Here is a 13,200-nt window from a genome sequence, read left to right as displayed (position 1 = left end):
GGTCCTTCCACACACAGGCTTCTTGCCACACAAGATGACAAACCCCTCATTCTTCACCATCCTTCCGTAAATGAGGCCTCCAAAAGACACCGCTATAGTTCCTATTAAAAGTGAAAAGAATGTTTGTCTAATTATTTAGTTCCTCTAATGCTTTGGGGGCCGCCCTTATAATCTGTTAGGTCATCCAGCTTTATTCTTTGCCGTGTGTAGAGTGTCTTAAGTGGTCAGTGCAGCGTGGCAGTTTCGGTTGGGTTTTTCACTCTTTCTACATTTTTAGAAAATGGACACGGGGTCTCACTATGTTGGTCAGGTTGGTCTTGAACTCCTAGCTTCAAGCAGTCCTCCCGCCTCAGCCTCCCAAAGTGCTAGGATTACAGGTGTGTCAGGATTACACCATGCCCAGCCATTTTTCACTCTTTCCACAGGGTACAAGCTTTCTCCTAAAGGGCTCTGACATGTCAGAAAGGACGCTGGTGCTGCTGTATTGCCCTCTGAAGGTACGGTAACAAAGGAGTTTCAGAAGAGTGGCTCTGTATTTGTACTGAGCATACATATAATTCCCGTTTATATAAGCCATATGGAATAAGCTAAAAAGGCTTTTAAAAGGGTATTTTGTCTTTATATACAGAATTTTAAAAAACAAAAACAGAAGATTATATTTGTGTATTTATCGTCTAATTAAAACCTAATTAAAACACACAATAAAAAAATCACATTTCTAGTCTGCATGGCCTAGTGCTATAACAGAATCTGACACCTAGCACGTTATTAAGTAATAAATGCACTGTGCTGTAAACTCCAGAGGGAGAAGGAAGACAGTTTCAACAGCATCCTCACTTCATTCTGATGGATATCATTCCATGAGGAAGAGTGACTCCCATTCCTGATTCTGGTGACGCAGCTGGACAGAGGCGCTACAGGATTTTTGAACTGTAGTAATTCAGTAATTCTTTTTTTTTTGAAACGGAGTCTTCGCTCTGTCGCCCCAGGCTGGAGTGCAGTGGTGCGATCTCGGCTCACTGCAAGCTTCACCTCCCGGGTTCACACCATTCTCCTGCCTCAGCCTCCCGAGTAGCTGGGACTACAGGTGCCCGCCATTGTGCCCCGCCAATTTTTTGCATTTTTAGTAGAGACGGGGTTTCACCGTGTTACCCAGGATGGTCTCGATCTCCTGACCTCGTGATCCGCCCGTCTCGACCTCCCGAAGTGCTGGGATCACAGGCGTGAGCCATTGTGCCTGGCTGTAATTCAATAATTCAACATACAATGCTATGTCACAGGCATCCTACCAGTTCCAATTTCACCACTCAACAACGAAATGAATCCACCTATAGTCCAAAATAGTCTATCCATTTTTTTTTTTTTTTTTTTTTGAGAAGGAGTCTTGCTCTGCCACCCAGGCTGGAGTGCAGTGGCCGGATCTCAGCTCACTGCAAGCTCCGCCTCCCGGGTTTATGCCATTCTCCTGCCTCAGCCTCCCGAGTAGCTGGGACTACAGGCGCCCGCCTCGTCGCCCGGCTAGTTTTTTGTATTTTTAAGTAGAGACAGGGTTTCACCGTATTAGCCAGGATGGTCTCGATCTCCTGACCTCGTGATCCGCCCGTCTCGGCCTCCCAAAGTGCTGGGATTACAGGCTTGAGCCACCGCGCCCGGCCAGTCTATCCATTTTTCAAGGCTGCCCACTTCAAACATCTCTAGCCCCTCCAGGAAAACTCTTTATTTCTTCTGTCCCCTCCCCATAATATCACAGGGTCCCTCCTTCAGTTTAGCCGTGGTTCAATCCATTGTCCTAACACTGGCAAGATAAGGTCTCCTCCCAGCTAGCTCAGCACATCAGACAGCATGCAGCCGAATGTTTCATTCTCGCATGCATGGAGCAGACTGTGTTCTGGGCTCTGACCCCCGACCAGGGCTTTAACCACAGTGACTGCCTTATATCAGCATGCTCGTACTACAGAAGGGTTGGCCAGAGAACAGAGAACACTTGGCTCCAAGTGTTCTTGGGCTGCGGCGGCTGCTCCTGCTGCTGCACAGAGAGAGGGAGCTCACTCTTAGACACAAGCACTTTTGCAGACCAGTCCTTACCAATGCACGTGCACAAAGAGCTCCACCTTTTACGCTATGCCGTTGTCAGTGTGCTGCCATGCAAGGACCAATGACATGAGGCACCTACACAACACTGGTATTTATCACTCAGCATTGCCCCACCCCACCTTCATCCAGAAGCCCCCAAAGACCTTTCAGAAGAGTACAATGGTTTCCAGCCCTGGGTGCAGAACACAATCACCCGGGGATGGTATGTGATATCTGGTCCCCTCTACCCACTGAGGTGCTCAGGTGGTGTGGACTGGAGCCTGCCATCCAAAGTTCACTATATGTGGCCAGGACTGATCAAAGGTGCTGGGTGGCAACCAGCTCTACCCCATTAAACTCTCTGAGCCTATTTCCTCATCTGTAAAATGGGGATAATAGGACCTCATTATAGGGTTGCTGCAATAAAATAATTAATCTTAGATATTATGTAAATTTGTGAAATAATACACATAAGACACCTGGCACAGCATCTTGCACAAAGAAGGAAGAGCTCAATAAATATCAGATATTGTTATTATCACCTGGTCCCAACCTTGCATTTTCATGGATGAGAAAACAAAGACCGCAAAAGGTGGTAACATTGCCCCACGTCTCACGGCTAGTCACGGCAAGATCAGATCTACTCAGATCAAACACTCAGTGAACTCCCAGGGAAGGCCAGCGATGTGGCAAAGGGAGGGGATTTAAGGATGGGTAAAACCCCAGACTAGAAGTGCAGCCTCCCGCCCCTAATGTACTAGGTAGGATAGAGTCTAAGATTTTGTGCTATTTGGAATAGGGGACAGAAGTGGAGACATTTGCTCAAAATAACCAGCAGAAATCATCTTCCAGAAACCAAATGAAAGTCTTGGAAGCCCTTTGTTATTGTCAGTCCCTCAGATGTCACTTCACCGTTTTAGAAAGTGATAGCTTTTCTCTGACATTTGAAAATGACATTTTAAAAAGAGTTCATCCCATCAACCTATCATTTCTCCCTTCTTAGAAGACAGGATGGCCAGGCACAGTGGCTCACGCCTGTAATCCCAGGAATTTGGGAGGCCGAGGCAGGCGGATCACGAGGTCGGGAGATCGCGACCATCCTGGCTAACACGGTGAAACCCCATCTCTACTAAAAATACAAAAAATTAGCCGGGCTTGGTGGCGGGCGCCTGTAGTCCCAGCTACTCAGGAGGCTAAGGCAGGAGAATGGCGTGAACCCAGGAGATGGAGCTTGCAGTGAGTCGAGATTGTGCCACTGCACTCCAGCCTGGGCAACAAAGCAAGACTCCGTCTCAAAAAAAAAAAAAAAAAGACAGGATGAGAATGGGGCAAAATCGCAGCCATGTGAATACAACAATTCTGGATAGCAGGGTGCCACTGGGCCTGGATGGGCAGTGGCACCTTGAGGTGCCAGATGCTCAGCCCTCCAGATTCCTACTCAGATTTTGAAAGACGTTATCAGCCTAATCATTTTCCACAAGGGCAGACAAAAAATGAGCCTAGGAAAGACATCCAAGCAGGGCTCTTGAAGAGATTTCTGTCATAGTGGGAAATTATACTAAGCAACTTCTAAGGTTTTAGTCAAACAAGACCAGCTTGGCTGTCCCCATTCCCAGGCCTGCAAAGCTCTGTTACAGACACAGGAGTTAACAGAGGCACTGTTCACTCTAATCTCATGAAATCTCCTACCCCCAGGCCCATTCAAGACCTTTACATGACCGTGACACTAAAGGGTTGTGGGACCCTGCCTCCAAATCATATTTAGAATTAAAACAGCACTAATCTATTAAATACATAAAGGTTAACCAAGTTCTGATTATTTTTATGATGTTTACCAGGATAATAAAAAATTTAAATTACTAAACCAATTACCCTTTTCCTCCTCCAAATATGCTCAATTTTGTTGGTTGTTTTTGTTTTCGCTGCCTTGCTCGTCCCCAGTCTGCCCATCTGGTAACCCAACACTGCCTAACCCCTACTTGCTTACCTTTCTGACGGCAAATTGGTGGCTTAGAGTCACCGAGAGCCACGCTATCAGCAGCGTGGACAAAGGGAGCGTGCTCTCTGCTACCAAAGTGCACGTGGTGACGGCAGCCACACTGACACTATTACTAGATCCCAGCTGCTTTGCTCCAAACACTTCACATTGTTCCAATCCTTACAAACTCCTGCAATGTCAGTCGTATAACCAAAGTGGCTAAGTTGACATTCAAAGCTAGGTGTGACTCCTCTGAGTCAGAAAGGCTCCGCTGAGAAGCTCGGCTGTCGGGTATGACACAGCACCCAACCCAGCCAATCAGACATCAAATTCAGTCATCCCAGCAGGAAATCTGTTAAGAACTGATAGAGCCCAGGCATGGTGGCTCACACCTGTGATCCTGGCACTCAGGGAGGCCAAAGCAGGAGGACTGCAAGCCCAAGAGTTCAAGACCAGTCTGGGCAATGCAGTGAGATGCCAGTCTCTATTTTTGGGAAAAAAAAAAAAAAAAAGAAAGAAATTTTTTTTTTTTAATTAGAGAAAAAGAAAAAAGAACCAATGGAAAACTCCTATGGAAACACTTTCTGTGACTCTGGGAGCCTTACTGGCAGCTCTGAACCTGGCAGGGCTCCTTCCAGCTCCTGAACTCTTCATGATCCCCAACTGCAGTGTGGTCGGGTTCATCGTTGGCATCAAAGTCATCCCCCAGGGACCCATCAGGGACGTCTCCGCAGTCACTCTCAACTTCAGCGTTGATGACAAACACCTGGTCATTCTTCTTAAACTTGTCTACCAGGGCCGACACAGACTGGAGGGACAAAAGAGGGTTCTCTAAGTCTCATTCCTGTAACCACCCCAAATCACCACTGGAGGGACAGCCTTCTCACCCTTAAATTTCAGTTTCCAGCCTCCTCCATCCCCCGAGCCGCCCTTCCCCATCCCCTGCCTGCCCAGACCAGGATTCTCACGACAGCACAGTGAGGAGGAAGTTTATATTGTGCAGCACAGGATGAAGCTGCATTGTTGTCAGGTACATTTTGTGAAACATCAAACAGGATTCTGTATCCATTAACTACATGTTTGCAGAAAACAGTTTTCCTTGGAGACCATTTATTTTGGAAATTGTAGTAAGTAAGCTAAAGGGGGCCATGCTAAAAATACACAGAGGAAAGCTCTACACGTGACAATTTCTCAGGAAACTCTGTGCCACGGGACTCAACCCCAAAGAGCAGGAAATTCCTCAAGCTTGACAGCAGCCTCAGAGATTCGAGGCCACTGGGATAACTACATTCAACAGTAAATCTAATTATAAATGTTCACCCATTCATGTCAGGGCTGCCTTACACCCTAGGACAGCAGAAGAGAAGACATGAAGTTGATCCCGGAACTCATTTACCTCTAGAATAGTCCTGCTGGGGTTCACAACCCTACCTCTTCTCCCTCAGGGTTTTTGTCCCTACGGAAGTGCCAAAGGAAATATTTTCTGTACTCCTGGCTAAATAAAGATGGTGCCACAGTTTTGGTTCCCACTGGGCAGGATCAGTCTTGAGCCAACTAACTGAAACCACAAGCCACTAAAAGCTGACCACACCTCATTATGTGTTTCACTGTCCCACTGAGTAAACTGGAACCCGGCCAGGGAAGGGCAGATCTGGCGATCTTCCGCACACTGCTGCAAGGGCGCTGGAGAGGATAGCAAGATCACAAAGAGAGATTAGAAGTGGGTCAAGTGCATTCCTTACTCCCTTCAGAATGATACTGAGTGGCAAGAGAGACAAGAGGCACAGTTACCTCATTGTCCTCCAGCAAAGGCTCAAGTATCATCAGTGGCTGGCTGGCTGCCAATCTCTGTGTCCCTGCCTCTCCTGGGGGCCAGCAGATGCACAGGCCACAACCACACTGGAGTGAGGCTATGCACTGTCATCGCACAAATTAGTAAAACACTAGAGGAGAAACCTAAAGCACAGACATTTGATTCTGAAATGAATTCCGTGACCTATGCTATAGCTGGGAAATGAAATGCTTCGTCCTAAAAATACACTAAGTGCACAGGCAATCGTGTAATGGTACTTTATTTTTTGTCCCATACTAACTAGAGAAGACTTACTTCAGAGGATTAGAGCCCCAGTGAGAGCATAAACTTGGAAAATAGATTGTTAGCACAAAAGTTATACTAAATAAAATTGAGGCAAGAATAGAAATGACAAGAATGGGAGCTGAAACAACTGCATAGCCTGGAGGAGGAGTATCAATTTCATTCACCATGTACAAATGACCGCACTTGAGATGAAGCTCAGCGAGAGTACGAACACTGCAGTGGAAATCTGCAGAAGGCGGCAGCTCTTCTGGGAGACCAAGTGTAGCTACTGCGCTGCACACACCTGGCCTCCCCACATGCCGGTACCTCATTACAACATCCCGAGGAGAATCTCCAACTCAGGGGCGGAGGCATAAATGGGAGGGATGCTAAATCTCTGTCAAGCCAGTATAGGGGACTGAAAATAGGAGAGATCAGTTCTTAGACTGCTGCAGAGGAGTCTCAAAACAATTCACAATGCTCTCTTCTCCTCAGGGCCCCCTGGATGGGGAGCAAATAAAGACAAAGCCTCTCTGGCTAGGCAAAGGTCTCTCTAAGTCCCCTTCCCAAGTACAAACTCTTTCACTCCAGAAGGAATCCAGGGCTCCAAAATGTGACTTGGAGAGCTGACTGCAAACAGTGGGCACCTAAGCTACAGGGCACATCAAGACCAAGAGGCAATGGTTTACTGTTTTAGACTCCATGTCGCAGAGAAGACAAAAGTTAGTGGATTGCAAGGCACTCCCAAAAGAATACACAATTTGGCATTCCAGAGAAAATTTCTGGGTAATTTAAGCAACATAAGAGCATGATGGGCTTATTGTACCCCATGGTTATGTAAAAAATTCCCCAATGACTGAAATGTTCTGGTGAAAGGCATCACTTGTACTTACCTTTTAAATCTGTCATTTCTACCCAACCTAACTCTGGCAACTCGAGAGGTTCTCCCGTGGAGAGCGTCTGGACATCAGAGGGAAACAGCAGCTCACTTCTGTAGTCCTGGCAGTGGAGAGTGGACAGAAATACCCCTGCTGTGCTGCACTCATCAAACGAGGCTGCCGTCTTCTGAAACATGGGATCAATCTGAACACAGAGAGAGAAGAAACTGAAGATTTACGGCATGTAGCCAAGGGAAATATAAACTCTCATGCATTTGGCCCCGCTCATTAGCAGGTGTATACAATGGACTGAAATATCTACACTCATGGTCAAAAGTGTGTTTTTTTGTTTGTTTGTTTTTGAGACGGAGTTTGCTCTGCCGCCCAGGCTGGAGTGTAGTGGCATGATCTTGGCTCACTGTCAACCTCTGCCTCCCAGGCTCCAGCGATTCTTGGGCCTCAGCCTCCCAAGTAGCTGGGACTACAGGTATGCGCCACTACACCTGGCTAACTTTTGCATTTTTAGTAGAGACGGGGTTTCACCAAGTTGGCCAGGCTGGTCTCGAACTCCTGACCTCAAGTGATCCACCCACCTTGGCCTCCCAAAGTACTGGGACTGCAGGTGTGAGCCACCACACCCGACAAAAGTGGCTTCTCTAATTGATCAGATAAAATCCCGGTTCAAAAGAAAGGCTGGTTATAGCCAGGGGATAAACATATACTGCTCCAGAAGACAGTACATGGTGGCAAGTGTACACTGTACCAACTGGCGTTTTTATAATACACCTGGACGTGTATCCTTGCTGCTGGTCTCCTTTTATAAGTCACTAACAAATTCCATTGGCTTAAAAAGCCTGTGTGATAGAGCTAGTCACAGGGCTCTATTGTTCTCTGAACAGAATTATCTTCTAAAGTTTGGAAGAACATACCCAAGATATCCAGGCAAAGGACAGACAGAGTCAGTAGGGCTAGCTGGCTGGGTAAAACCTGAGAGAGGTTTTAAGAAGGTCCCTAAGACTGGGTCAGGAGCAGGATTGGCATGGTCATATGACACCAAGCCCAAAGGCAGAATAAGGCACTGGGCATAAGAATATGGACAGGGCAAGTCACACACATGTGTAGCAAGAGGCTAGAAGCCCCCTGGGACTCTGCAGGTGACCCTGAGACAAGAGATATGGCGGGGGATTGGGTTCACGGGTCTCCCTGATGCCTCAGAACATGGCTGCTATAGAGCGAGGGGCTTGGATAGGACAACGCAGATGTGGCCCCCTTAGCTCAGAGTCCAAGCTCATCGGAACTGAGGTTCAGCTCCTGCCGTACCATAAGCCCATCTCACTATTCTTCATCCCAGAGCAGCACATTCGTCATAGCCACGTTCTCCCGTCCCCTTAGCCCTCAGGCAGTCACACGTCCAGGTCGGTTACCTCCCAGTGCATCTTTCCATCCCCAGAGCCAGCAATATGACCCTTATCTCTGGCCTGTCCCAATTCCCATCCTAAAAATACCAGTCCTGTTACTCCTATTCCCTTCTCAAATGCTATCCAGAGTAACGGTTTCCCATCTGGAGGCTTGCATCCCTAGAAGTCTTGGGTAGGTGGTTAATGGAACAATACTCAGCACTTCAGAGCCAACATGGAAACTGTACATTGACCCACATTAAAGCCGAAAACACTATGATAATGTTCCTCACTTGTGTCTAGAATTATATCATGTGTGAGAAGAGAGGGATTTAAATCCCTAAACAATTCAATGGGACAGTAGATGAAACCTTCTGAAACAAGGGTCTGCAGTAAGGAAGGACCACAATAAAAGGCCTTGGAATAGACCGAATGATAAAGTTCACGATCTCTTTAGGTGATTTCTAAAAGCAAATCCTTGGCTCTAGCCAAACTCGTATACTCTCCAGCTTCCTAATCAGAACCTTCCTGTGCTGTGGCTTTTGCTTACACCTCTACTTAAAACCACCTCCCTGGCAATGTCTACCTGACAGACACCTAGCCTTCCTTCAAGGCCCAGTTCAAGTCTTGCCTCTTCCATAAACTCAGCCCTACCAACTCTGGTTTCCTATAGTATATGCCTTGACCTTCCTTGCATTCATCTACCTGTACTATCCCGGTATGAAGAACTGAAGCATAATGATGTTTGAATCCTCTATGACGGCAAGTGTTCTGCACATACTGAAGAGCTGTGTCCAAAAGAGACCAGCTCATATATAAAAAAGTGTTCTCAACTGGTCTAGACACACTCACACATTTGCTTTCTGACCTCCAAGAAAATGAGAGTTTACACCTGTAATCCCAGCACTTTGGGAGGCCGAAGCAAGCAGATCACTTGAGGTCAGGAGTTCGAGACCAGCATGGCCAACATGGCAAAACCTTGTCTCTACTAAAAATTAAAAAATTAGCCGGGGGTGGTGGTGCATGCCTGCAATCCAGCTATTTGGGTGGCTGAAGCAGGAGAATCGCTTGAACCCAGGAAATGGAGGTTGCAGTGAGCCAAGAATGAACCACTGCCCTCCAGCCTGGGCAACAGAGTGAGACTCTGTCTTAAAAAAACAGAAAAGAAAATGAGAGTTTAATAAACAGTTGAAGCTTTAAATTCTGCTTGTGACAATCCATCCCTTTTTCTATCTTCCATACTCTTGGCGATTACAAGTTTACTGCAGCTTACAGAGCAAAAAAAGCTTTCCAGGATTGGAGTATTTGGCATTTCTTCATGACAGTATTCATTTCATTTGGCATAAACATACCACAGCCTGTCACTGTCAGGCTTAGAGGAAGCAGCCCTGCTTGCTGCTCTCTCCTTTTCTCTTTATAATCATGGGAAAGGCTAATGCAGGCCTGGGAAACAGTCCGTTTTCCTCAGGCCCTCAGAATTGAGACTACCTGGTAAGAAAGAAGATGACTACAAAACAATTTCCAAACATCCTATACTTAATAATCCCTGATTGATTTGAATATTTCACTATAGAACCAAAAGTAAGAATGACAGTAAAGGCCAGGAGCGGTGGCTCACGTCGGTGGCTCACGTCTGTAATCCCAGCACTTTGGGTACCCCAGGTGGGCAGATCACTTGAGATCAGGAGTTCAAGACTAGCCTGGTCAACATGGTGAAACCCCATCTCTACTAATAATACAAAAAAAAGTAGTTGGGTGTGGTGGTGCGTGCCTGTAGTCCCAGCTACATGGGAGGTTGAGGCACAAGAATCGTTTGAACTGGGGAGGCAGAAGTTGCAGTGAGCCAAGATCGTGCCACTGTACTCCAGCCTGGGCCACAAAGCAAGACTCCCATCTCAAAAAAAAAAAGACTGACAGTAAGATAAATTCCAGATTATCTAGGAAGGGGAAAAAACAAGAAGAACTGGGGGAGGGAAGGGAAGGTAGAAGGGCTTTCTGGATCCTATGACTAATAAGTAATACCGCTTCCGGTGTGTGTAGCATATAACCATGTTTAAATCCTATGACTAATAAGTAATACCGCTTCCGGTGTGTGTAGCATATAACCATGTTTAAAGACCTTGACATAGGCTGGGTGTGGTGGCTCACGCCTGTAATCCCAGCACTTTGGGAGGCCAAGGCAGGCGGGATCACGAGGTCAGGAGATCAAGACCATCCTGGCTAACACAGTAAAACCCCGTCTCTACTAAAAATACAAAAAATTAGTCAGATGTGGTGGCAGGCGCCTGTAGTCCCAGCTACTCGGGAGGCTGAGGCAGGAGAATGGCATGAACCCAGGAGGTGGAGCTTACAGTGAGCTGAGATCGCGCCACTGCACTCCACCCTGGGTGACAGGGCAAGACTCTGTCTCAAAAAAAAAATTTAAAAAAAAAAGACCTTAACATAAACAGATTCACTAATATGAAACCCAGATGTGGGTTGGCCAGCATTCCCTGTTTTTACAGTATATGACAGTGAGATTCGTATCTCTTCCCAGGTCACACAGCTAAGGATGGAGGAACCTGGATCTGAGCTTTACATCATCTGCCTGCACATCTGGCATCACCCATGGTTAATGCTGACACACACTTAAGGAAAAAATACAATTCCCTCTCCCCACAAGAGCCAGTCACTCTCGCCTCTCCCCTCCCTTTTAGGCCTCATTCTCAGTGACTCTCCTTCCTCTGGCCCCTCCCTGCCCGTGCACAGTAATGCCCCGCTCACCTCACCACTCACAGTGGGCATGGCAAGGCCCCATTTCCCTAGCCCCTGCACACTCAGTCTTACCACTGTCGTCGCTATAAGAACACTGGCATTCATCTCACTGTTGCCCTTTATCTGGCTTATTAATTAATTACACAGAAAGACCCAAGACACCCACAGTTCTGCATTTCTTGGACTCTAAGATCTATCCCCACCACGGCCCCCATCTCCCACTCCTCCTCAAAAACTGGTATTTCCTCAGGGCCCTCTAGATTCAGTCATTAGCAAAATTCTATCGCCCACTTAGTTCCTGAGGATTCTCTCCACCCACTTGTTCTCATTTATGTGTTCTCAATCGGGTTCTCATTTCCCTCTCGAGGGGTGAAAACTGTTTCCTGGAGGCAAGGTGGAAAACAATCTTAGATATTACAGTAATGTTTGCCTATTCAAACCCTACCCTATCCGACACAACCTGATTCCTTCATATTTCATTTCAAGGGGAAGGAGTAGGCACAAAATGTCTAAAAGGGTCTGAAGGGGCAAAAGTGATAAAAAACAGGCTGAGGGGCACTGCTCCAATTGAGACATGGTGCCAGCCTGAGGATATGCTTTCCCTGCAGACCTCTGCAGTGGCTGCTTTCTCTTCACAGCCCTCAAACCAGTGGCCTACAGGTGGGTTAGGTGATTGCAGCATCCAACTCTCCCCCTCCCAATTTCTGATGCCCCGAGCTCTGAGTATCACATCCGCCTTCGCCACTGTCTGCCCATCTGTGTTGCAGTCATCTTCCGACTCCCCCAGGTCACAACCTGCCCTTCTTCTCGGAAGATCTTAGTATTAGTTCATGGCTCATTACCAGTCTCCAAATTTACTCCTGGTGTAGTTCTTACTGATTTCAATATTCATATTTTTTTTTTTTTTTGAGATGGAGTCTCGCTCTGTCACCCAGGCTGGAGTGCAGTGGCCGGATCTCTGCTCACTGCAAGCTCCGCCTCCCGGGTTTACGCCATTCTCCTGCCTCAGCCTCCCGAGTAGCTGGGACTACAGGCGCCCGCCACCTCGCCCGGCTCGTTTTTTGTATTTTTTAGTAGAGACGGGGTTTCACCGTGTTAGCCAGGATGGTCTCGATCTCCTGACCTCGTGATCCGCCCGTCTCGGCCTCCCAAAGTGCTGGGATTACAGGCTTGAGCCACCGCGCCCGGCCTTCAATATTCATATGTTGATCCATCTAGTACACTGCCTCTTGGTTGATATCCTCTCCTTCAATGGTCGCCTTCATCCTAAGCAACCCAGGACTCCAAGACAGCCTAGTAAGACCCCCACCCCGCCTCCGCCATTTGTTCCCTCGCCTGTTCTGAGTTGAGTCATTAACCATTACTGCAATCTCTCCATATGTTCAATTCTAAGGGTCCCTCTTTGACAATGACCTCCTACATTTCCAGCTCACCCCTTCTTGTCCCCAACACCAAGAAGTCTTTCACCCCACCAGGCCTACACTCTACTGATTATATTACTTTCCACTGCCCCTCATTCCCCTCTCTTCCCAGGTAGCATTCCCTACACAGTGGATGCGACCATGCCTTTACACACGCTCTCACCGCCAATGCCCCTTTCCAGCTGTGCCCGTTCACCCAGCTCAACAGGGTCCCGTATGAAACCCAACTTTCTGCCTACTCCATGACTGTACCCACACAGGTATTCACGGCTGGAGAAACAAAATCATGCTGACGGACCTCACTTTAAATCCATCTGCCACCACCCTCAGGTAGACCCTAAGTTGTCTGACAGTCACACTGTATCTCCTTAGTCCATTCACTCACTCACCTCCTAGAGGACTCTCTCCTACCCTTTCCCTCACACCCCCAGTGCCTTCCTCCCCCATCCTCACTGTAAGCTGATGACCTGGCTTCCTGTTTTAAGACAGTATCCAGAAGGATCCGCCATGAGTGCACCCAAACAACACCCCTGTCAGTCAAGCCCAACCTGTGCTGTCCATTCCCTTCCCTCTCACCTGAGCAAGGACATCACCCTGGCAATTCTCCTTTCTGCTGCATCAT

General features: G+C 47.5%; 1 protein-coding gene across 6 annotated transcripts in view; it reads right to left on the bottom strand.

The window, feature by feature from the left end:
* Positions 1–13,200, bottom strand: part of NCAPH (non-SMC condensin I complex subunit H) — a 38,622-nt gene that overhangs the window by 13,380 nt on the left and 12,042 nt on the right. For all 6 annotated transcript variants that reach the window (XM_033238854.1, XM_033238855.1, XM_033238856.1 and 3 more), the window contains exons 7-9: positions 7,022–7,211; positions 5,643–5,734; positions 4,657–4,859 (exon numbers count right to left, since the gene is read on the bottom strand). In XM_033238854.1, coding sequence (XP_033094745.1) covers positions 4,657–4,859; positions 5,643–5,734; positions 7,022–7,211 — 485 coding nt within the window. The remainder of the gene's footprint in view (positions 1–4,656; positions 4,860–5,642; positions 5,735–7,021; positions 7,212–13,200) is intronic.

This window comes from Trachypithecus francoisi, unplaced genomic scaffold (genome assembly GCF_009764315.1).
Source record: "Trachypithecus francoisi isolate TF-2019V2 unplaced genomic scaffold, Tfra_2.0 Lachesis_group17, whole genome shotgun sequence".
NCBI classification, from domain to species: domain Eukaryota; kingdom Metazoa; phylum Chordata; class Mammalia; order Primates; family Cercopithecidae; genus Trachypithecus; species Trachypithecus francoisi.
This window is presented reverse-complemented; position numbering and strand designations above follow the sequence as displayed.